The sequence below is a fragment of the Monopterus albus genome, unplaced genomic scaffold, assembly GCF_001952655.1.
Source record: "Monopterus albus unplaced genomic scaffold, M_albus_1.0 scaffold185.1, whole genome shotgun sequence".
In the NCBI taxonomy this organism is placed as follows: domain Eukaryota; kingdom Metazoa; phylum Chordata; class Actinopteri; order Synbranchiformes; family Synbranchidae; genus Monopterus; species Monopterus albus.
The window spans coordinates 39656-65344 of record NW_018128065.1 but is presented as its reverse complement, the minus strand read 5'-3'; the positions used below and the strand labels follow the sequence as shown (position 1 = coordinate 65344).

The 25689-nt window shown below is 42.2% G+C and overlaps 1 protein-coding gene across 9 annotated transcripts in view; it reads left to right on the top strand.

Moving 5' to 3' along the window:
* Nucleotides 1-24599, top strand: part of kalrna (kalirin RhoGEF kinase a) — a 110953-nt gene extending 86354 nt beyond the window's left edge. For 6 of the 9 annotated variants that reach the window (XM_020617089.1, XM_020617090.1, XM_020617094.1 and 3 more), the window contains 28 exons: nt 6556-6762; nt 7501-7586; nt 8554-8700; nt 9209-9304; nt 9779-9897; nt 10050-10116; nt 11089-11192; nt 11286-11355; nt 11448-11534; nt 11662-11754; nt 12092-12142; nt 12283-12360; nt 12596-12781; nt 13122-13293; nt 13949-14172; nt 15313-15599; nt 18265-18427; nt 20124-20180; nt 20289-20316; nt 20770-20932; nt 21169-21290; nt 21717-21848; nt 21981-22142; nt 22425-22503; nt 22601-22652; nt 23095-23243; nt 23548-23686; nt 23943-24599. In XM_020617089.1, the coding sequence (XP_020472745.1) occupies nt 6556-6762; nt 7501-7586; nt 8554-8700; nt 9209-9304; nt 9779-9897; nt 10050-10116; nt 11089-11192; nt 11286-11355; nt 11448-11534; nt 11662-11754; nt 12092-12142; nt 12283-12360; nt 12596-12781; nt 13122-13293; nt 13949-14172; nt 15313-15599; nt 18265-18427; nt 20124-20180; nt 20289-20316; nt 20770-20932; nt 21169-21290; nt 21717-21848; nt 21981-22142; nt 22425-22503; nt 22601-22652; nt 23095-23243; nt 23548-23686; nt 23943-24500 (3878 nt within the window). In that variant the 3' untranslated portion in view covers nt 24501-24599. Of the gene's footprint in view, nt 1-2051; nt 4535-6555; nt 6763-7500; nt 7587-8553; nt 8701-9208; nt 9305-9778; nt 9898-10049; nt 10117-11088; nt 11193-11285; nt 11356-11447; nt 11535-11661; nt 11755-12091; nt 12143-12282; nt 12361-12595; nt 12782-13121; nt 13294-13948; nt 14173-15312; nt 15600-18264; nt 18428-20123; nt 20181-20288; nt 20317-20769; nt 20933-21168; nt 21291-21716; nt 21864-21980; nt 22143-22424; nt 22504-22600; nt 22653-23094; nt 23244-23547; nt 23687-23942 lie in introns of those variants that run through there. The other 3 variants (XM_020617091.1, XR_002276331.1, XM_020617092.1) reach the window with 3 other exon arrangements.
* Nucleotides 24600-25689: the final 1090 nt, after the last annotated feature.

The window sequence follows — 25689 nt, the reverse complement described above, 5'->3', positions numbered from 1 at the left end:
AATACATTATACCAGCAGCACAGTCCCTCAGTAACACAGATAAGTTTAACGTATATAGAACACATTTTATTAACATTATATCATTCTTGTAGCCTGGCTGCTCAGCTGGTTTGACTGGTTTCCATGATGTGTCTGTTACATCACACATCAGTGTATATACAGTATACCGATCAGCCATAACATTATGACCACTGAGAGGTGACGTGAATAACACTGACTATCTGTTACAGTGGCTCCTGTCAGTGTGTGGGGTACATTAGGCAGCAAGTGAACATTCAGTCCTCAAAGTTGATGAAGCAGGAAAAATGGGCAGTGTAAGGATGTGAGTGACTCTGACAAGGACCAGACTGTGATGGTGAGATGACTGGGTCAGAGCATCTCCCACACTGCAGGTCTTGGTGGGTGTTGTTGGTCTGTAGTGGTTAGTACCTACCAACAGTGTCTAAGGAAGGACAAATGGTGAACTGGAGACAGGGTCATGGACGCCCACAGCTCACTGATGATGAGGTTGATCTACTGTAGATTAAAGCTTTAACTTCCATTTGTACTTTTAAAAAGATTAAAGTTTATTTGAATCTTTGTTCAAATGGTTGAAAATGAGAAACACTGTCCATTGGTCTCTATGAAGAGAAGGAGTCAGGGTAGTGGTGATATCACACCTAGAGTGGGGAGGCTGTTGAATCTGTCTAAATAATTCTCTCTTAACTCGTCCTCACAGCCACAGTTTTCACTCCTTTTACATCAGTTTCTCACTGAATGGTCGACACATCCATGCTCTTCCAGACATTAAAACTATGGAAGCAAACAGATTCACAGCAGATGCAGATTGAAACGAGTGCCAACCAACTGCCACACTGACTCCTGTGTGCACAGTATTAGGCAGCTGGTTATAATGGCTGATCGGTGTATATATGAACTGTACAAACTTTATTTCTTGGTCCAGGAGAGGCAGTGCTGCATTCAGTGTCTTTGACATGAGGCAATGGAAGCACTCTGTTGTTGTGGTTGATGATACTGCATGTTCTTCCACAACCACACACACAGAAACTGTGTAATTGACTGCTGGTTGTAAAGTGACCCCACATTCTGTTCATTACTGTATTTTAAATGGACCGTAGTTTATATTTTTTCTCACAGTGTGTTGCACTGGCCAAAGCGCTTTACAGGAGATCATACACCATTCACCCATTCACACACACAACATTCACACACCGATGACGTTAGGCTGCCATGCAACAGTGCTAGTGCAGAATGTGATGTGGAAGTAAGATTACGTTCTTACTTTGTGTGTTGCTGATTTACCAACAGAGCACTGTGTGGATGCTTGGTGAAGAGCCACAGCCTGCAGAAACACATTCCACCACCTGCTATAGCACAGAGTCCAGTTGCACTATGGCAAGGAGATAATGTGGCATCTAAACAGGATGTGTGTGGTTAGAAGAAGGGATAGGATCTGCATCGCAAGCTCTGTTCTAATGAGAATATTATGCATCTGCAGCAAAACACTGTCTAGAGATAAGGTGAACTGCAGACTCCAGGGACTGATTCAGTCTCAGTGACTTTAAAAGCTGAATTTACATGTTTGGTGGGTGACTAAAAGTTTGGAGTCACAACTAAGGAATGATTTTCCCAAATTCTATAATTCTTTGGTAATGTTTCCTGCAATGAGCCATGTAGAGAAGAAGGTGCAGACCTGCCTCTGTGCTGACATGCTGCTGGTTGTGATGATTCTGTATTAGCTTATCTGGGGTTGAGGAAAGATGGACCTACACTGCTACTGTAGTACCAGTTCTACTACTAGTGATACTGCTGTTGCAAGGAGTACTGGCCCAGTTATGTAGTTGTGAATCAATGCACAATTTAAGAGGAAACAAAGAATATAAAGTGAAACAAAACAAATATAAATGTGGAAAAAATAAAGATACTGGAATGGCTGAAACATGTTCCTGTGTGAATACATACTAAATGTGTTTTGCTACTATGTAACCTACTTGGATTATCTTATAGTCTCTGGTATAAGGACTCGACTAAAGCTTCTTTTATCTGTGCAGCATCCACTGATCAGAGACCAGAGGGACTCACTCACAAGGCTCCTGCAGAAGACTACCCACCAATTTTCCACTAATTTCATCAGTGACATTTTTGTATTGTTTTGTTTTATTATTGTTTAATTCATATATTCATTTTGTATGCAGGGTGCATACTCAGCATTTCCCTCCCATATTCCTCTTCATTGTCTATTTCTGGCTGTCCTCACTGAAAGAGGGTGTTGTTTACTGTAAATGGTGGTGAACAGCGTCGTCTCGCAGCAGGAAACAAAGCAACTATTACATGCATGAGGAAATAAACTAATATCAAATTGGTTTAAAGCAATTCCCTCTTTTCAAGTCATGAAAAAAGACAAAACAAAAGGAAACAAAGCTGTATATATTTTGGGATAACCAGTAATATACTGGTTGAAAATGGTGTGCCATGTGTAGCAGCCTGGACCAGCTGGAGGTTTGGTTCTCTGCTGGGCTTAGTGACTGGGGAAGATGCATACAAGCATACAAGTTTCTGCCAAACAAGACAAACCAGGAAGTCAGGTATTCAAAGAGGAGAGATGGGCTCTGTGTGTGTGTGTGTGTGTGTGTGTGTGTGTGCGGAATGGTGGGGGTCTGAGTTTCAATAGCTTGTGTTTCAGGACTCAGTGGAGCCATTCAAGTGTGAGGTATGTAGTGCAGTTACAGAATGAAACTCTGTGTGAGAGAGAGAGGCAAAAATCCTCTTCTGTTGCATTCAAACCCTTGTTGTAGTATCTACACACTGGACATCAGATGTGTGTGTGTGTGTGTGTGTGTGTGTTCATAATTAAAGATAGTGAGTGATGTGGACTTTAACAGTGAACAGTCTCTTTTCTGTCAGCTGCAGACAAAGGCTTCCTTGTTTGGTCTCACCTGACCCTGTGACACTGCAGTACTCTGTAGTACACACTATTCACTGTTACCCAGAGTACTGATGCTGCAGTACCCACTGCCTAACTACCACTGAGCCTAATATTTTCATTAATTCCAGCTTGGGACCTTGATTAATAAGGAAACCATAACCTGGAAGTGTAGTGGAGGTTTTGAGATGTTTTGTGAAGGAGGGTGGCAACTGACTGTAGCACTGTCAGAAAATAGTTGTGTTGCTGTGGGCATGTTGCTGCTGGGAACAGAGACGAGATGAAATACAAACCAAGAGTCTTGTTGGAAGGTTTACATTCCAAGACTCCCTTTACTTGCTGCTATGCAAGGCTTAAACTACATCAGCCCAGTAACAACATGATCAGTTTGAGCAGAAACTAGGTGGTGGTGGAGCTAAATTAAATCAGGAATGATAGCCTATTGTTTTATTTCTTGTAGAGTTGACACTGGTATCGGCAGTGCCTCGAAATATCTCTTTGGAATGACTGGCATGTTTGGATTTTTGGCACCTTTTGTTTGTATTGTTCCTTCCTTCATGCCACTCTCCATTCATTCCTCCTTATCAGGAGTGACTCTGTAGAATGTCCCTTTATGGAGACAATGTTACATCATAAGCTGATGGTCTAGTTTGGTTGATGAACAGTAAGTAAGTAGACTAAATCTGGCCACTTGTTGTGTCATGTGATGAGCAACCCCACCTGCAGAGAAAGGCTGCAAGGTGTAGTTAAAAAGCTTCAGAAACACCAAATAAAAGTGTGAACAGAGAAAGTTGTTTTTATTGTCATGCTACTGCTTCCAAGGTCAACAATGAGCCTTCAAGCTGTGGGTACAGTAGCACTCTATGGTTCTGCACCTTCACTCTTCTCTGGAGGAGGAGTGGTAATGACATCAGTCAGCTGTGTGTGTGCGCAGTCAAGTTTCTGTGGTCAGCCAGCTGTCAGGGCCACTGACTGAAGCACACAGGCAAACAGGTGACCTATGATGTGTTTCCCTCTTATGAATGCGACTAGATTTTCTCAGTAGCACTTCAGGGAGTAACCACTGAAACAGAGGCTGAGGCTGACATCACATACAGTATGTGTGTGTGGAAGGAGATGGTGGAGACGTGGTGAAGTGGTGACTGGGGTTCAGGCGAGTGGGCAGATACAACTGTTTTCTGATTACTGTAATATGAGCTGGTAGAGCTGATTGTTCAGTGTTTCAGAACCAGAATTTATTGGCCACACAAGGAATTTGACTTTGGTGGCTCTCAGTGTGTATGTACAAAGTTCCATAAGGCAATGAGTAGACAAGATAAGACAGAGAACAAAAAAGAACAGGAAAACTGTGCAAACAAGAAAAAGGAATATGCTAGAAAATGGGTTTAATATGGAAATATAAATGCACACAATTTAGATGCAGTTTTCCAAATAGATACATACAAAGCTATGTATCTATAAAAGGTATGTATCTGTAAATTGTGCATATCTTTAAATTATTTCTGACTGTACATACTGTAGATTAGATACTGTGCACTCAGCACTGCTGGTATTGCACTTCTGCTTAGATGCTAAACTGTATTTCATTGCCTTGTACTTGTACATGGGTAATGACAATAAAGTTGAATCTAATCTAATCTAAAGGTATATTCACAGGTATTGCACTGAGGGTTGTTGCACAGTCATGGGTTAAGTGTTCATTGGAGTGATGGCCCAGGGGAAGCAACCATCCTTGCGTCTGGTTGTTTTGGCGTACAGTGACCCGTAGCGCCATGTTACACTAAGAGGTGCAATAAGAGAAGATACAGTACCTGCAGTAGTACTAGACCCCACTGCCTCTTTCTGCTGTGTCATATTTTTGTTCTGGTGTGTATGATGAGTTTGTGTCTGGCACTTCAGTGGCACTGGGTGACCTTGGCTGCTGGTTTTATCTCTACCGCATACAGACACAGTCCGATAGGACACTGCCACTAATACAGGCTCATTAACCCATAGTTGTGCACAATATGGAGGAGTCACTGAAAAAGATCTTATCTGTACAAAATTGAAGCAGGCCAAAATGAAAAGCAGTCGTCTATTAAATTACCAATTTTTCTGTCAATAAATGAGAATGCTATACAGTTAATATAAAACTGATTTTAAAAAAGTGTTTAATTGCTCATTCTTGTTGGAATTGCTGTTTTGTTTTGTTGTATCAACAGCTCAGCAACAGACATTAACAGTGTGACAGCCAAATAAAAGTCAGATCAACATAGGAAAACAGGGCACGAGTAGAGTATGGAGAGAAATAAGGGTAAACATGGACATGAACAGCTTACTCCTCAAATTGTAGTATGATCATGTTGACGCTTAACCTTCCATTTTCTGTCTGCCACAGCACATAGCTCCCGGTGAGTGCAGCTGATCACCACACTCCTGACACATGACTGCAGCTTCTCTCTGCCATACACATGTACAGTCAGTTGTGTTTAGGTCTTTCGGGTTTTGCAGCAGCAACATTACTTTCATTCTCTCTAAACTCTCCACACTGAAAACAGGCCAGACTGGTCTAAATGGGTCAGAACACTGCACTTCTAAATGCTAGATGTTATGTAATCTGAGTGTCAGTCACTATTTCACATCTGTTGGATTAACATTTTGTTTCTTTGCTTCCTTGTTATTTTAAACATAATCAAATGCTTCCTCTATGCTTAAATGACTGAATTAAATATACATGTTGAGTTGTTTTGCAGTTGTATATATTTTCATGTTATTTATGTTTAGCTATTAAAAGCCTAAGTGAACTGCTAGAATCAACTATGCTAAAGCAAGAAAAGTAGGAACTTATGTAGAGCATGGCTACATGTGTCAGTGAACAGCATTATTATTAAAGTGGACAGCAGCTGCTCAGCAGATCTCACAGTGCTACTGTTTCTTTGGCAGGATCACAACATGACACGGTGACTGAATGAGGAAACAAGACTGCAGCTCACGGGTCACTAGTCAGAGCAGAACGTTTAGATATTTAAGTTTACTTTTAGAATAGTTGAAATGCTAATGTCACATATCTCTGCTTACATACTGACCAATCAGACTAGTGTTATGTTTAAATTGCATGGATTTTTTTTTTTTTTTTACATTTCAGGTTTATGACCCCTACTGTAGATATTTCTATTTAAAGAGCAACTAGTTGAAACTCAAATACAAGAGCCAGCCATTTCTTAACTTCAGTTAAGCATGTCCATGATTCCTCACTGTTGAAACGCATATATTTTTGAATATTACTACTACTACTGTACTCTCATATCATTAAAACTAATGATGAGTGATTACTGGAATTGGAGATAGGTCATTAAGCAGTTGTTCTAACCAGTGATGGTGAGCTTGGGATGTCAAGGCTTAACTCTCTCACACACACACACACACACACTCACAGATCAAGCAGATAAAAAGGCTTTGGTGCTTGTCTGATTCACTGAAACAAGGTGGAAACAAGACAATCTAATGTTCCTGATAGGCAGCATGACTGTAAACATCAAACACCAACTATACAAAGACAAGCTTCTGTTTGAGTGATGGGAAAGCAGACAAGTGGAGCAGGATGACAAAGTTTGAAGGTTTAGCAATGTACTAAATAGTCACTTTTATGTCAGAAAACTATCCAGTTGCCAGCTCTGATGGGAAGACTGAGTCAGTCGCGAACCTTCAGCCACAGCCGTCCCTCAGCTCGCTGCAGTCCAGCTCTCCTGGTCCCAAACGCTCTGGAAACACTCTGAGAAAATGGCTGACCAGTCCAGTCCGCCGCCTCAGCCACGGCAGCTCCATCAAGAAACTCCCTAATAACAAACAGAAGAAGACTGGTAAGAAGAGCAGAGATAAATGGGTCAACAACAAACAGAACCACAGGGCGTTGGGCCTGACATACTACTGACAAGTTAGAGCTGCACTGAGACCACAAGTTGAGCTCCATCAACATACTGTAAATGTGGAGAAATGGCAACATATTAAGGCATTGCAGAGCCAAAAGATTCGGCCACATTTCAGAGCATACCTGAAATTCTTGAGATTTCTTTCCTTCCATGCAGTGATTATGTTCAGTTCAGTTTAGAACTCTGACAGTACTGTTGGCAGTAGGGATGCTTTAACAAAACCTGATTAGTGGTTTAGAATAGCATTGTTTCATGTCATCAGACTGTCAATAAATAATGTGGCATGTAGTTGTTATAGGTCTCATAGAAACAACCACATGAATTTGTTTTTCTTTGCATTAAAAGTTGCTAATTGGCTGATTCTTGCTTTCAAGCATACTGCAAGTTCCTGCTCACAACTGCATCACATGTAAACAACACTTTGCCAAAATATATAAATATCATTGTTTCAGGTGTCTGCAGTTTGTGGCTAATGAGCTAAAATGTTGAAAAATTACCTGTGAAAATTTTATACTGTCATTCTAAAAATATAAGGACATTTATGCAGCTTAACTCTAGACAGTTCAACACACCTTTATATGCACCAGTGCCCAAATTCAACAGTTTCTTATGATATACTTGAGTGAAGATCTTGTTGACTGACTGACTGACTGACTGATTGATTGACAGGACCAGGAAGTGGCAGAGAAGAAGGCAGAAAGGGTATTGACCTGGGACAGCCTGATCTTGCCCTGCAGGATGACAACATTGACGAGGTAGGCAGAGAGATTCAAGGATAGTTCTGCTGCTGTGGTCTGATGGTTTTTTGATCAGTGGTGCAGTAACTATACTGACATTTAATGGCTAAGTAAGTGCTCTGTCAAGTCACACATCCAGGGTTTTTGCCTAATTTTTGACAGCTTCTTACAGGGAAATCTTTACCGTCTTTACCGTCTTACCCAGAGTCAGAATACTGGCGATGCTTTTTACCATCTTAGCAGGACAACTGGGAACTGCAACTACATCTTCTGACTCTAAAGCTGTCTGTCTGGTCAGTTGTTACCAGACATAAAATACATGCAAACACTGAGCCTGTGATCTTGCTACAAAATATGTATGACCAAACCAAAATGTGTGGCCTGTCTGTTCCTGCATACCTCACTGAAGGGTAGTGAAGAGTCTGCAGCCTAAAGGTGAACTGTCTGCTCCTCCTGGCCAGAGGGAGTTGCATGGCATGGAGATGTAAGGACAGGCATTCACACTATCTCCATTTCTGCAATGCACGAGCATCCGAAGTCCCTCCTTCTGTGTTAGTTTCTTTGACTTTGACACACAAAAACACCCACACATGCAAACTTGTGATCAAACCTCTGAGTTATTCACTGATTACTGCCAGTTTTAAACCTTATTCTAGAAACACACTGAGCCTGACCAGAGCCACAAGGCGTTCTTCTGTGATTCATCTGCTCTTCTCCAAACTATGTAAAACAAAGCATGACTCAGTAGCTTCATGCTCCGTTGCTCATTTCACATTGATGTGGAAATCGAGGGAAGAGTTTCAAGGAAATGCTTCTTGAAAAGTAGAAGCAAAGGGTGCCGGCAGCCAGAGAGGTCTATGTGAAGGGTTCACTGTGATGACACCAGACTTGAGGAGAAACCTGTTACCAAAAGTCTTACCAGACCACAATGACAGCATTTTGTTTATTTTCAATTGACTCTGGGTTCTGTCTCTTCTGCACATAGAGAGTCCTCAGTAAGGATGGTAACCTCCTCTCTAAGACGCCCTCTGGGATGCAGAGCGGTGGGGAGGAGGAGCAGGACGAGGAGGCTCACACCCCTCTGCCACCCCCCATGGAGATCATCAAGGACCCATCCGCTCAGGATGACAAGGTGATGGGACATAGCAGGGCGGGGTCACTCTGGCTGACTCTCAGTGGAAGCAGTTTAGCCAAACCTGTAGACTGATGATGCTTTGAAAACTGTTTAGAGTTCATATATTTCATCAGACCACTTCAACTCTTCCTGTTTTCATTAACACCTGTCAAACCCCCCCCCATTGTGTGGTTCCACTAATGCACTTTAATGTTACCATATTGTTTTACTTAGTTTATTGTATTACGGTAAGTATTTATTTGTACTTTATATAATGTATTATATTAGTGCTAATTGAATGTGTTTATGCACTTAATTGAGCTGTGGTCCGAGCTTTGGAGCTGACTGATGATGAATATTGAGTTTCAACCTGTAGCTCAGCATACCTCTGCTATCTAACAGCTTTCACTGCTGTGTGCTCCTTCTGTTTTCTTGATATAACTCAGTTTTATTCAACTTCCTGCCTTCTCTCTTTTACCTCAATCCGTCTAACCTGCTTTGGCTTCCTATCCTCCTCTGCTCTCAGTCTTCATCCTTGCTAACGTCTGTGCAGTCGTCTTCTGAGGTGCCCAGCGCTGCAGAGCTGGTTAGCGCCATAGAAAAACTGGTTAAAACCAAAATGGTGAGTGTGTGTGTGATGGTGTACCTGTTTGGGATGGATGCATGGGACGCATAACAGACAGACATTTTTATTACGGGTATAAATCAGTGATGCTCACAGCCTGTTGACCTGCTGTCTGTGTGACGGTTACACATCATGTATCATTATGTGCTCACTTCACCAGATTATCACAGCAAGTGTGGATATATAGTGATGTACTGTGTTTGTGTCTGTTTGTGTGATTTTTCTAAAGTGTCCTGTGTTTCCTCTTTTGTATAATGTCTACTTTTCCACATATGCTGCTAATATTCATAAACACAGCTTTATCACCCCCAAAATCTCTACCACTGCATTTGGGCAGTTGATCCTATTCTTGGAATGCATGCCATGGATTGGAAGTATCTTTGAACTGTCATCATCAGGCCTCTCCACTGATGTTCTGGGCTTTGGTTTTACTTAATCCACCTCTAAACACTGACACTCTTCACTCTTCAGACTCTGGAACCAGGAGCATATCCCGGTTTCTCCTCACTCTCTCTGCAAGAACAAACCACTCCTGTCCAGCCACGAAACCCTGAACTGGAGCAGAGGGCCAAAGCTATGCGAGGACGAATGTGAGTCCTGTAGTACATCATCACTACTGTTTGTGCTGCTACTGCAACTGCTGCTAAAAAACAAAGCCAGTGTTAGTGTCTTGCTGCTGCAGGAGCTGGCAGTGGCAGTGCTTCCTCAGTGGACATCACAGTGATCTGTTTGTTCTGCTCAGGTTTGTTCTGAACGAGCTGATTCAGACAGAGAAGGACTACGTCAAAGACCTGGGCACTGTGGTGGAGGTGAGACACTCGACTTGATGCTTCAGCATTATGCATGCTGTGATCCCACTGAACTTTCTTTCTTTGTGGTCATTTTCTGACTCACCCTTTTTAATTAAGGCCTTATTGTCTACAAGTCTCTCAGTGGTCTGGACCCAAAATATATCAGAGATATGTTTGCTGAGTACAGGCCTGGTAGGTGTCTCAGGCCTACAGGGACTGGCCAGCTAGTGGTGTCCAGAGTTCGAACTAAACGAGGTGCTGCACACACCTGGAACCAGCTTCCATTAGAACTCAGACACAACTTCTAAATAATGTTTCTTAATTCCACCCTATATTGCACTTTATCTACTTCTGTTTTCTTTTATTTCTCATCTATTACCCAACTAATGTCATTGTGTTTAGTTGACTGTATAGACACTGAATTTTGAAATCTTCTGTAAGAAGCTAGTTATCTAGCTATGTTAGAGAGTCAGAATATTAGGAACACCTCTGAATATAATGTAGTCCAGTACAACACCACCTTTAACTATGACCTCAATAATAGACATATAACTGAATGTAGACATTTAGGACAGTTTCACCAAAAACTGAAACATTTTGAGTTTTAGGTGCAAGTGTTGCATTGAAGTGCATTCAGTTCTACAGGTGTACCTAATAAAGTGGTCAGTGAGTGTATAATGAGAGCAGTGAGAATCTGCAGTCTGCCATAGCTGTGCTAATAGTACTAGGTATCTACTCATGCATATTACTTGTACTGTTGTGTAATTGTTGCTCGTCAGTCATTTTTATCTGTGTATTTTAGTGTTTTCTCTGTATCCATTTTAATTATTTTATCCATCCATGGGCTTTTGTTAAGCACTTTCAATTGCCTTTGTGAATGAAAATGTACTATAAACCTAACTTGCTTTGCCTCATTAGTAGGTTTGTGGTAAGCACTGAAGGAGAGGTGAGCAGAGCCTCGTTAACCTGCTGACATCTGTGACTCTGCAGGGCTTCATGCAGAGAATCGAGGAGAAGGGTGTCCCTGATGACATGAAAGGAAAAGAAAAAATTGTCTTTGGGAACATCCACCAGATCTACGACTGGCACAGAGAGTAAGTGTCCAAACAATGGAACTGGACACAGAGAGGAGTCAGGTGGAGAATGTTTGTATGTGTGAACAGTAACATCACTCTCCCATCTGTCAGTTTCTTCGTAGGAGAGTTGGAGAAATGTCTGGAAGACCACGAACACCTTCCTGAGCTCTTTATCAAGCATGTGAGTGGGACACTGTGTGAATATAATGATGATGTTTCGTACAACTGAAGTATATCTGACATCGGAAATGTGATCTGCTGTGTGTGTTGCAGGAGAGAAGACTACACATGTATGTGATATATTGTCAGAATAAGCCTAGGTCGGAGTTCATCGTAGCAGAATATGACACATATTTTGAGGTAAGTGATGTCTTGACTTGACTTTTTGTGTGTGGCCATCATTAACTCAAGGTTTGAGTCAGCTTTCTCTCCTGTTACCTGCCCAAATGTCAGTGAAACAAGTGGATTGTTGGTGTTTGTCCTCCAGGGAATCCAGCAGGACATCCAGTCCAGGTTGGCCATCAGTGACTTCCTCATCAAACCGATCCAGAGAATCACCAAGTACCAGCTGCTGCTGAAGGTATAACAATTCTCTAAATGAATTACTAAAGACACTGACAGGCAAAGGATACATAAGTTTAAAAATACTACACTGGGGATGCTAATAACTATTTGGAATGTAATTGAATGCAAAGTGGGATAGGCTTAGGCTTACATGTTGGTTATTGGTATTGTAGGCTCTTCAAGTGACGTTAGGTTATTAGGCATTGAGCGAAGCGGACAGTGTGCGTCTTTGTCAGTTGACCCTTACTCTGACTGATCTGTGTGACATTTGGGGTTAAGTAATGTATAGAAACTGTAGTGAACTAACTTGACAGGGACTTAAATGTCAAAGTTGTGGTCATGTTTTTCCACAGGACTTCCTGAAGTACAGCTCCAAGGCAGGAATGGACTGCGAGAAAATTGAGGTAGAAGCCTATTTTATTTTAAAGTGCTGAAAAAGCCCAGTTCACACAAAACGTACATGTGTAGCGTGTTCCTCTGCGGGGGGCACATCTGAACTGAGCACACACCCAAGGATTTAACGTTCTCTGTCCGGCTCTTACAGAAAGCAGTAGATTTGATGTCACAGGTCCCTAAACTGTGTAATGACATGATGAATCTGGGTCGACTGCAGGGATATGAGGTATGTTCACCTCCTGTTCTCCTGATTTAATAGCACGCTGTAGTACTTCACAGCGAGGGCATTTATGTATGTCTGAGTCTGAGGTTTGCTGTACACCCTGCAGCTGTTTTAAAACTGACCAGTGGGCACTAAATTCATTTTAGGGGGAATCATTCAAGCTAGCCCCTGGGTTTAGGTCTTGAATTATACCATGGCTGACCTGAATGGGGCATTGACCAGTGTGGTTTGTCTGCAGGGTAAACTGACCAGTCAGGGAAAATTGCTGCAGCAGGAAACCTTCTTTGTGACGGAGCAGGACGCTGGCGTCCTGTCGCGCTCCAAGGAGCGAAGGGTCTTCCTGTTTGAGCAGATCGTCATCTTCAGTGAGCTGCTCAGGAAAGGATCGTCCATACCTGGGTACCAGTTCAAGAAGAGCATCAAGGTAAGAGAGGACAAGAGGTGCACCTTTTCAGTCGTGTCATTGATTCAGATTAACTCCTGTACAAGACGAGAAAAGGCTTGTCCTGACTCATCCTTGTGGACTTGAGTCTTAAAGCCCACTGTGTGTGTGCAGGCACCTAATTTTCTCTTTTGTTTTAGACCTCTAAGATTTTTTACTAACACATTTTAAGAAAAGTTCATGACTGGCATAATGTTTGGCTTATACTTTTTATACTACTACTTATACTGTTGGAGATTTTAGCATTACCTGAATTTTACAGTACAGAAAACAAAGACATCTATAAACTGTGATCACACTAAAGCTACTTGTGTCCCCACAGGTGTCCTTCCTGGGGCTGGAGGACAGTATGGATAACGACCCCTGTAAGTTCGTCTTGTTGTGTCGTGGCTCGTCGGAGCGTTTCACCCTGCAGGCTGCCAATGTCGACATCAAGCAGGTCTGGGTCCGACATATTCAGGAACTTCTGGATGCTCAGAGCAACTTCCTGTCTGGTGAGAAAACGCAGTTAGAATATTTTCTTCTGCTACATGACCTTATGCACATCTTTTAATTTACACACATTCAACTGAGTTGTTTTGTATGTTTTAGATATTAAACTTCAGACACCTAAGAAGTGGCTGCTAAAACATGTTATTTTTAACTACGAGTTTAAGCACAAAGGAAACATGGGCTCAATAAAAACAGGTGGTTTTCTGTTTGCTTTTTGTTGCTTGCTTATTTTTGTTAGTCATTTCTTGTATCAGTAGCTGACTTTTAAGTTTTCCGATTGCTCTAGAATGCATCAAGCATGTTTCCCTTAATTGAATTGCATATGAACATAATGCAACTTTGAATAAACAAACCATCAGTATTCACAGTAACCTTTTTTTAAGCAAGTTTTCAGGTCCTGCAAGTACATTGTCATACAATAAAGAAAAAGAACCGTAATGGCTGCCCAAAAGGCAAGTGAATACATTTATATCAACACCAACAGGAAGCTGATCAGCAGTACTACATAGTTTATATAATGCACAAACCTTATTTTATTGCACTTTAACTACAGCACAGCAAACCACATCCAGAACTCCTGTTCGTTTCCAGAGAAGGAAGAACATCTGAATGCCACCACAAAGGAGGACTCAGTTTTCCATCTGTGTGTGATTGCAGCTCTCCAGTCCCCCATTGAGTACCAGAAGGAAAAGAGTGGAGGAGGCGGCAGCAGCAGTTTGTCACTGACTAGAAAACGCTCGACCTCGGGGACTCGACCTACGCTGTCCTCTCACAGCCGGCCATCCTCAGCAGTCGGCCTTGGCGACAAGGAGGCAGAGAGAGGGAGGAGCCAGATGAAAGTGTCTACCTCCAGCACTGGTTCTACATGTTTTGACCCCAGGGTGCGTTTCTGCAAGCATAATGGCTTATTGTCTCACACTACTATTCAGCTGTACTTTGTGTTTTTCGTTGGTTCAGGGTTGTTAGTGATTTTGTAGTTTCATACGTCTTCACAGTGTTTTATAATTTCACAGCCTGGTCCTGAGACATCCAGCTTCTCTTCACATTACATTGTCTTAGCCATAAACCACAGACTATAGACTGTAGCACGGAGTCAGTGAAGTAGGGCATGACGCACGCTTTTCTTTTTGTCCTTTCAGGGAGTCTGTTACCTGTCCTTAACAGCCAAGGTTAAAATCTGGGCTACTGCAGGTGTATGTGTTAGGTTTATATATACAGTATATATAAATATACACCAAGTTGTGCTCTTTCTGGCCTACTTTGACTGAACAACACTAAAAACTGCCCATTCTTTAACTCCTTGTGGTTCCTAACCCTGCAGATAGTTTGGTTTAATTCTGAGGTAGAAAATGGATCTCCATTAAAACTATTTCTCACTTAGATATCTGGATTATTCATAACAACTGGGACACAGTTTCTGGAAAAGGACGTTGCTTAAGTGTTTTTGAAATGTAATGTATAAATGACAAATTTCCAATTCTATTTCCTCTAATTTTCTTGGTCCTGGCTAATGACCTGCTATTGGAAATGAACAATGCTTTTATTTTGTAGCAGTGGAAAAAACATAGCCAGGTGATCAGACTGAGTTTGTTTTGTTTTTGTGAAATGTTCCTGTTTTCTGTTTTGGAAGAATGCAGCAGTGACATGTCAGTCATGTCATCTTTAGTCAACACAGAAGCCGTGGTAGCAGTCGCTAGGAGCAGTAACTTAACAGCCTCTGATATTCACCAGTAGCTAAACTTCTCAGCTTGCCAAAGAGATGTACAGGTGAATTCCAGGGCCCCATTGACTTCACTGTTGGTTACAGGTACAACAGCTGAACAGTTTGCTGATGTTCTGCACTGTCTCTGCTCCTCCTCAGGCTGGGGTCAGCTGTAACAGCATCACAGTGTGCCACTCACATAGACACTCCTTAACCTCTTCCTCTTTTCCTCCATCCTTTTCTTCTTTTCTTTGGTCCTTTTTGCTCTTTGTGTCTGCTCCCCTGCTCTCTTCCCGCCATCCTCTCCTCTCCTCCTCAGGGCAGTGACGGGGGCTGTAATGGTGTCCCGTCCACCATGCTGGTCACTCAGGACTACTCGGCACTCAAAGAGAATGAGATCTGCATCAGTCAGGGGGAGACTGTCCAAATTCTGGCCACCAACCAGCAGAACATGTACCTTGTTTACCGGCCTGCAAACAGCCAGTCACCAGCTGCTGAGGGTTGGGTGCCGGGACATGTCTTGGGCCCGCCCAGCAAGTCCATAAAAGACTCATCCTCCACTTCCTCCTTCTCAGCGGTGGTGGCAACTGATGCCAAAAACATCAAGTAAGTCCCCGCCCACCCAGCACTTGTTTCCCTGCAGGCAGATGCACCTGTGGTTGGGCTCGACACCACGCACTCGGATTGGATCAGATTGAAGTGACAAAGCCCTGTCTGCCCTTTTTTGTTAAGTTGTTTTTTGTTTTGTTTTTTGACTCAGCCCCACAACCCCCGATATTCCTGCTCACCACCTCTATCCTCACCTCCTAACTCCTTGTTCCCCTCATATCCTCTCCCTCTGCCTCCCTTTAAAACAACCTCTGGATCTCTGAGGATGTTTTTTTTTTTTTGGTGCCTTAACTCTGGACTTGTTGCTCCTCGGAGGTAAAGGGTACAGAACCGGTCTCGTACTGCCCATGAAGCCGCTGCAGCTTTCTGAGCCATTGTCACTTTACAGTAAAGCTCTGTGGCATCTACATGAAAATGGATTTGAGGCTTGTAAATGAACTAAAACACACACTGATAACTTTCCCTGTAAGTACTGAGGAGTTATCCTGCAGAAATAGAATGGAGAGAAAATCTTGTAACTTGTAGCTGACTTTGGAGCTGGTGGAGCTAAAACCGGACTCTTATTTCAGTTCCTAACACCCTGTTTTTCTTTTTTGTAAATCTTTTTTTTGGGAAAAAACACTCACCTGGGTCAATCAGGTGGACTCAGCTCTGTTCTCCTCAGTGGAGAAGATTTATTTTGTTGTCTGTGGCAATCTATACAGAAATTTGTTTATTCCTCTTGTTGTTTTTCTGACCTGTTAATTATTAATTATTACTTTATTTTATGGGCAACGTTTATTTCTTCCATGTTGATTTTGTTATGTTGGCATGTCACTGTACAAAGTTAATTTTGGTTTTTCAACAGAGGCTCTAGAACATTCCTGTTTTTTTTTTTTTTTAAATCCCTTTTGCACTATTTAAGGTGAGAGAAAAAATATGAGTGAAGTCAGATTGTGCAATATGTTTCATCTAGTGGCAGTGGTCATCATTGTACTGTTGGTAGTTGAATAAGAATGATTTTAAATGCATTTAAATATGTAAAATAAATTTTTTGGACTTGAGCATGAGTTAGCAAAGTGACGTGAAGGTGACGTTGTTTTGTTGTGTGTTAGGCTGAAGAAAAGTGAGTTTGTAGTTTTTAATATTTGTAAATAAACTCCAACAGTAAATGTGAAACTGAGCAGTCAGCCTGCTTGTGTTTGCTCTCTTATGCCATTACATAGAGATTTAGGAGTGAAAAAACTAAGGGAGGTGAGAAAAAAATCAACAGTTATGAAGGTTGTGTTTTTAAGAGTGTGTTATCTCTATACAGGAGACTCTTAAGGAAATTAGACAGAAAGTGAATATACAAAGGAGGGTTTATGACCATAAAGATGACGTGAAACAGCACTGAGACTGCCTCAAACACTAGAGCAACATGTATAAAATCATTGTTTCCACCTTGTGGTTAATTTCAGATTTTTGTGTTCGTTGTATTGACATTTCTTTTGACATTTTTGTTTCAGTTTTTACTAACCTCGACGGTTTGGCACTCCACAGAAGGTACAAACTTAAAACATATATTAAATTGATGCTTTAAAATGGTGAGAGATGCAGTAAAAGCTGATGTTTGGTTTACATTTGAGATTTTTAAAAATTGTTTGAAATTGAGCAGCGACACTGAACAGGAATTAGCTATTAGCTGATGAGAAAGGCAAGTGTGCGGTAAGTTGTCTATGGTTGTGTCAGAGGAGGGTTCAGTGTGTTACTGTTTCTCCCACTCTCTCTCCAGCCTCACTTCTTCTCTGTCTCAATAAAATCAGACCAGTCTCGTTCTGTTCTTCCTCTCATGTGTCTGATGGACCAGAAGAGTCTGGCTGCAGTTTCAGGCAACAACAACACTGTCAGAACCCACAGCTACAAAGCATGGACACACACATTTGGATTGCACATGGGTATCCATAGGCATTATAGAACAAACTGAGGAAACTGTTGTGATATACGTAGATATACATACACTTTTATCTGTGGCTCCACTTCAACACTAACATGAGATTCAAACTTTCGCTAGTAGTAGCTAGTTAGCTAGTTAGCTTATATATCATGTTGTAGCACTTTGCATGAGTTGTTGTAGTAGTACTGAACAGCTAAGAGTACATGAGAAGTAGTATTTTCCAACATTCCTGCATATCCCTGACAATCTAGTGTGCTACTGTAGCATACAGTGAAGATGTTTATACAGCGCCCCCTTTCATTGACACTTTACTAAGCCAACAGCGCCCCCTTTCATTGACACTTTACCAAGCCTGAGCTGATGACAGGTGGCTGCAGTCTTTCCAGCATTTCACTTCCAGGATGTTTACTGTAGCTGCACCAGCATTTTCTTACACTGAAAGCGTAAAATATCTGCTGTGGCAAAGGTCTGCGTTGCTTGTAAAAATGCAATGAGTAAAGAGTAGAAAATGAATAGAATGTAAATGAATGCATACTGAATATTCATTTCATGTAGGTTTGCTGGACAATGACGCCCCGTGTTCATAGCTACAGAAATGATTGATCACACTACAGCAGCAACAAAATTGACTGGGTCCTTAGGAAGCTATGACCTGACAGCCATGTTGCCTCTACAGCCAGACTGAGCTGGACACCACTGGGCTTCTCTGATTGGCTGGTTGATGTTTGTTGTTCCTGTACTGTACAGGAAGTCTCTGTCATGGAACACGCTGCGTGCCCGGAAGCGCGCTGAAGCCAAGGACGTCACCTCACTTGGGGTCAGAGGTCAGGAGAATGGCTTTCTCCGTAAGCCCAAAGAAACCACCCCCCCTGCCCCGCTCACCTCCTCAGCCCCTGGGGCGAAGGGCAAAGTGAGTAAAGCGGGCCGATGGCGCACGCTGGTCATGTCGTGTGTGTGCCAAAACCCCTTACCTGCCCAACCTGGTTTTTATTTATTTTTTTGTTGTCGTTTATTAACCCATACGTGGGTGCATGTGTGTGTGCAAACACACTGGAGTTTGTCTGTTTGTCTCCAGCAGTGGTTCTCACCATGTGTCTCACACAAATTTAGATGTCATTGACAGTGTTGTGCTTAACAGGCCACAATCAGATAGAGAAACATTTTATAACATCGCTACCTAGAGCGGCCATGAGTAAATGCCTAAGACCTTTATAAATCAAATTTAAGACTTCTAAGACCTTTCTTGACAAAATCGAGTTTGGGGCTAATGCCTATTGGATGCAAAGTGGCAAATCTGTTTACAGTAAGTGTCTTCTTATATCTGAACCCTATAAACGGTGACAGCACATGGGGAACTATCAGACCTGTAGCAGCACGATGGCTAAGTGTTGATTTGAACAAACTTAATTTTTAATTGGTTTATTAACCTTACCCAGGTCCAGGGAGCATTAAGTAAATAGATTCTATCATTGTATAAAAAATAATTTTACACCATATTCATATTCTGTGTATATTAATAATTTACCTTTGTTATTTTTGCAGAAACCTAGTTTATTTTAAGGTCAGTATTTTATAAGGTCAGACCAAAAAGTGGTAAGTAAATACGTAAATAAAAATAGTATCAAAATATTCTTAAAAATGTGATGGTTGAGAACCACTAAAGAAGAACACTGCAAGTTTCATTTAAGGCTTCTGTTTTACTCCAAAACTTCAGATTCCCTGACTGGAAAATAAAGATTTTTTTTTCCTTTTGTGTTGTGATTTATTTCCCCGTCCTGCATGAATAGAGGTAGAATTCACGGACTTAATGTTGAGTTTGTGTTTACCTACTCTGCTGTGACAACTAATGTTTTTTGTGGTGGTCTAATGTTATAGAGCTGGTAAAGACAGTGGACACCAACATGACTCCAAATGGTCATGTTGCTCTGTTTCAGCTGAGTGTGTAAATAAACTGCTAACAATTGACCACATCAGCTTAGAAGGTGGTGACATGTCAGTGTTGTGTTCACAGCTTGTTTGTGCTGCTCTCCAGTGGGCAGCAGTACTTATTGCAGGATTATGTTGAAGTTTTACTTGAAATGGGCTTTTATGGCCAAATTTCTGTGGAAAAGCTTCAATGACTTCAGGAGGTGATGTGAAACTAAGCAGTAAAAAGTAAATTGCGTGGGTTCTTGAAACGCTTCTGGATTATTCTGTTTTATGAAAAGTCCAAAACCAAAACAGCCTTTAAGTATCACCTGAACTCGTTTAAAACCTTTCACGGTGAGATTCAAGCAGTGTTTCCCCAGGTTTCTTTAGTCACACATGCTCCTCAGTTCATCCTCCTCCTCATTTGCTCTTTCTCTAGTCTTTTCCTTTGTCTTTGACATAATTTTATAATTCACGCTTCTTTCTGAACATCTCCTTCCTTTCCACTTGTTCCTTTGTTCTCTCTCCCTTGAAACCTTAACCTTTTGTCCATTTCAATTCCTCTCCTTGTCACTTTTCTGTCTTCCTTGCTTCCTTGTGCTCTGCCCTTACATCCCTGCTCCTCTGCAACAACTACTCACTCTCCTCCCTCCCATTCTTCTACATTCTGCTTGTCTTTTTCCTTCGTTCTCCACCAGGACACTTCAGATGAGTCTGACTGTGATGACGACCTCGACCCAAAGACTGGCATGGAGGTACACACCTGACTGTTTTTCCTTGAATAGACAGTTTTTATCAACATTATGAGATTGGACATCTGCATTATGTGTTGAAAACTAAACCTCACCCCATTTGTTTTACAGCTTCTCAACCCAAATTTCATCCAGGAAGGTAAGAGGGCACCCAGAGAATCGGTCTAGGTTTTGTCCTTTGGGTCAGTCCAGGTGCTATACATAACTAGAAGGTGTGAAAAGTCAAAGAAGCGTTCTGATTCTGCAGGCAGCGCTGCTAACTGGGCTGTGCTGACTGTGTGCTAGGGTTAGACTTGGCTTGGCTGCTTTTCTGTGATGCCTAAATCACACCATAAAGTTCGCTTGAGGGAAAACTGTGGCCAATTTAATACTGACAATACTGTTTTAGTGTAATATATGACGTGATGGTAAAGATTGAAGGCATCCCGTTGGATGGTCACGGTGCTCGATGACCACTGTTTGTTCAAATTTGCCACATTTGAACTGCATATATGCAAAATCTACAGCATATTGAGTGAATTAAGGAACATAAAATATTTCTAGAAGTGCTAAATGGATGGTGGTTTGTGTGTGATGACTTTCCTGTGTGCAGTGGCTCCAGAGTTCCTCGTCCCTCTGTCAGACGTGGTGTGTGTGTTCGGGGAAACTGTAGTCCTCTGCTGTAAAGTCTGTGGGCGACCCAAACCCTCCATCACCCTGAAGGGCCCCGACCAGAACCCTGTGACCAGCAACAGCCGCTTCACCATAGACATCAGGTAACACCGTGTGCATGTGGATATATGTGTGTAGTTATATACTGACTGTGGTTGCTCTAATTCTCACACTGGGTTTAATGTTACCATTTTCTTTTGGTGTTTGTCCTGCTTCCCTGCTTTCTTCCCATCTTCATTTTCCTCTTCTGCTCCTCCTTCTGCTCCTGTAATCCTCTTCCATACTTTTCTATTCCATATCATCTTTTCTCTTATCTTCTCCTCCTCCTCCTCCTCTCCAGGGATACAGGTGACATCTTGTTGAAGATCTGTAATCTGATGCCTCAGGATACGGGGATCTACACCTGTGTTGCCGTTAACGACCATGGGTCTGCCTCCTCCTCTGCCTCCATTAAAGTGCAAGGTAATGCATCTGGATTAAAGGAGTGTTTCACCATGATAAAATATGAGAAAATACTTTCTTTGCACAAAATTAGAGAAGAAAATTGATATCACTCTCATATAAATCAACTGAAGTGGAGCTGAAGACAGCAGCCAATTAGCATAGTTTAGTGTAAGGACTGGGAGTGGAGTGAAACAGCTAACGTAGCTGTCTTCTACAAACATGCTGTTGCATCATTTAACCCCTTGTAAAACTACAAATTGTTCTTTTTCTGACTCAATAACTACTCCTTTATCATTGGTTGGAGGGAGTTTTAATGGTGCAGGGAAATTTTACTTTCCAAAATTAGTCATTTTATTGAAGTGTTTATTGTTTGTGTTGTGTCTCCTGTAACACTGAGGGCAGATGCAGTGGTTTGCTGACTGTGTGTTTCTGTGACACTTGCAGGTATCCCAGCTTCCCCTGGGAGGCCAGTGGCTCAGGAGGTCAGCAGCACAGCAGTGATGGTCCACTGGCCGCCTCCAGCTTCATCTGCCCACTGTGCTGTCAGCAGCTACACTGTGGAGTACAGACAGGAAGGTGTGTGTGTGTGTGTGGGACCAGCTGGATTCATTTTAATGAACAATGAAAATATAAGATCTTCTTTTCTTCTGAAACATGCAGGCAGAGTAAACATTTCCTCTTTTCTGTCTCTCAATATCCAATCATCAGACTCGTTGTTATGGCAACAGGTGGCCAGCAGCAGAGAGGAGTGCGTTCAGATCGACACTCTGATCCCCGGTGGTCACTACCAGTTCAGAGTGCGAGCCTCCAACCGCTGGGGGCTCGGTCCGCCATCTGAGCCCTCAAATATGGTCACACTGCCCAGCAGCAGTAAGTCAACACACACTCATGCACTTTAATGACACTGGCACCAGGTAGTTCAAGATGGATTCAAATGATTTACAGTGTGCTGCCAAATCAGCTTGTCTCAAGCCTTTGTAATAGCCATACTATTAGAAGGCTCAAAGTCTCCCACCTTTATGGAAGTACAAGTACCCCATGTAAGACTCAGTGTACATTCCTGTTAGTGGCCAATGGTCAACACTCAAGTATTAGAAGATAAAACATTACTCATTCACAGCTGCTCATAGCCTCCAATATTTCTCTGTCCAGGCTCAGGGTGTGATGGAACAGGAGTCCAGTGGAAAGAAAACTTTGACTCAACTTTCAGTGAGATCTGTGAGATTGGAAGGTAAAACAAATTGAATCCTAAATGTTTTTTATAACAACTAAACCTGGTGTTTGTGTGAGGTGTGCAGTCTGTTTGACACTTTCCTCTTTGGCAACAGGGGGCGATTTTCAGTGGTGAGAAAATGTCTCAACAAGTCCACAAAGAAAGAGGTAGGGCAGCGCTGACAAGGTGTCTTGTTGTGTTGACTAAAGGTTTGTATTTCTTTTTCTGTTCAGTGTGCAGATAAGTGTTTGGTTAAGACTGTTATTGTTTTGTTCTTCGCAGTCGTGTTCGTATTTGAGGTTGAAATGAAGGTTTCCTTTTTTTGTTTTATGAAATGTTCTATATGTATTAAGTTACAGTTGCATTCATTTTCTGTATTACAAGTTAAAATGTAGGTTGCGGTTATTGTGTATTGATTATATTTATTTCTGATTTATCAATCCGGATTTCCAGCAGATTCTAAAATCATTTCAGTTCGTTTTTTTGTTTTTAAATATATTGCAGGTTTTGTTTGTTTCAGCTTCAAGTGATGCATTTGCCCCTCCCAAACAGGATATCTGTGTTTTCACTGTAAAGTTAGGTTGGCATGTTTCACTTTGTACTGTTTAGGTTGCTGTGAAGTTTGTGAATAAGAAGATGCAGAAGAAGGAGCAGGTGGCTCATGAGGCAGATATCCTCCGACGTATACAGAATCACCAGCTGGTGGCGCTGTTAGACACGTATGAGTCTCCCACCACTCTGATGCTCATCCTGGAGCTGTAAGCCTCACTTCAGTTAACATTACCACCCAAATGATGTCACTGGTTTACTGTGAACTATCCTGTTTAGCTTTGACAAGGGTCAGCTATTAGATGTCTTCATACATGTTTGGTACACTTTCTTTTCACTCCAGTGTTTTGAACCAATGCTAAAACCAGTAGGAAATGTTTCTACATTTGTTTTGTTTTAGCTGATTCATAACCAGAAGACTACAGGCTATAACACTAGCTTTTACCACTTATGGTACACTGCTGACAGTTAGCTGGCTGGGAAGATGACTGATACTTAAATTGTGTGTCTCAGGCTCGACGATGGTCGTTTGCTCGACTACCTCGTCGCGCACGATGAGCTGATGGAGGAGAAGGTGGCATTCTTCATTCGAGAAATATTAGAGGCTCTGCAGCACCTTCATACCTGCAGAGTAGCACATCTGGACCTGAAGGTGAGATGTGTGTGCGGCATAAATAAAGACTGACTGGCTGACTTTTCAATGGACTGTTTATTTTTATTCTTAATTCTGTTCATTTGTTCCTTGAAAATGTATTCTGTTATCGGTCTACAAATATCTTTTTATGATGCATGACTTTAAGTGTTCCAGAAACTCCAACTTTTTGTCATTTTTTTAAAGACGCTATTTCTTAGTGACCTGAAATCATTAGCTTTTATCTGCTGCTGGATCTTGTTTCTCTCTCCACCAGCCTGAGAACATCATGGTTGACCTCCACTCTCCTACACCATGCATTAAGCTCATTGACCTTGGTGATGCCGTCCAGCTGTCCACCCACCGCCATTACGTCCACCTCCTGCTCGGAAACCCAGAGTTTGCTGCACCCGAGCTCATCCGTGGCACACCGGTCTCTGTTGCGACAGACGTGTGGAGTGTTGGAGTGCTGGCCTACGTAATGCTCAGCGGGGTTTCCCCATTTCTGGATGAATCCCCAGAGGAAACCTGTGTCAACATCTGTCGCCTGGATTTCTGCTTTCCAGATGAATACTTCCGCGACGTGAGCCAAGCAGCGAGAGATTTTGTGTCTTCAGTGTTGCAACAGGATCAAAGGAAGAGGCCAAGTGCTACTGCCTGTCTGCAGCACCCGTGGGTGGGTCGCGGAGGTGCACATGGCGGGGAGTACTCAAAGACACCTCTTGACACAACACGGTTGGCCACGTTCATTGACAGAAGGAAACAGCTCCATGACGTTCGACCCATCACCAATATCAAAGGGCTGGTGAGCAGCAGCATGGGCAACACACTGTGATGGAGAGGATCAGTCATCTGTGACCACACGAAATACCATTATCATATATTTTAAGCACTTAGTAATTTTTCCTCTTTATTCATGTATGAGCATGAAAAAAGTTTTCTCCTTCACACACACACACACACATATATCTCAAAGGCAAATTGTCATTATGTCAACCCCCAGCACTGAGCTAATCTTAGCTTGTCTCCTTAACATGGATCTGCAGAGGGTTGCTTCATCTCACACAGAGCTCCTGCTCAGGGACACCAATATTGGAATTAGGCATCAGGTAGCTAACTATCAAACAGAATCGGCACCAGCGTGGAGCATATTAATAAGGATAATCACCTTTATTGGCCAAGTATGTTACACACAAGGAATTTGTTTCTGGTACAGAACTGAGGCAGCCATCTGCGGCAGCAACTCAACCAATGGCTCTGACCATCAGGGGCAACGGGGGGGGGTTCAGTGTCTTGCCCAAGGACACTTTGACTTGTGGACTGCAGGCACCGAGATTCGAACCTCAGACCCTCTGGTTGGGAGACGACTGCTCTACCCACTGAACCCCAGTCGTCCCACATTTGCCAGCCATGCTCGGTGAAGTTGGCTTATATAATAACTGAACATGTTACAAAGCCACTAGAGGGGAGCCCACTCTGATGTTCACCAAAAAACAGCTTTAGAGCTGTTCTGGAACATAAATGTTTATACACTGTGACAAATGTGCTGGCCACGTGTTTGTAGTCATCTAATATGAGTTAAAGTAAGATCATAGTGGAGGATTAAAGAGTGACCACAACCAAAATATGTAGGACTAGTTTCACCACATGCATTCACTGATGTTGGTTTTGTTAATGTTCCTATCCAAGGTTTTTAGTGAGCTGAGCAGGGTCACGGTGCAACTTGCTCAACAACACTGACAGGATTTTCAGCCTGTGGAGACCTGGATGTTACTTGACTGTAGCCTTAGTGACAAAGAAGGATGTTATTAGAAAGAGTACGCTTGACAAACCGTGTGATGGAGAATTTCAGCAGAGTCATCAAGAATGTTGTAGAAAATCCTTGTGAAACACACCTTAACTTTTTTAGGACTTAAGTTCCTGATGATGGTCAGCTGTGGAAAAGTAGACATGTCACTCAGTAGCTACTGTAAACTGCTTTACTAAGTGTTGTCAAGGAGGGAAAGTATTCATTGTCACTACAC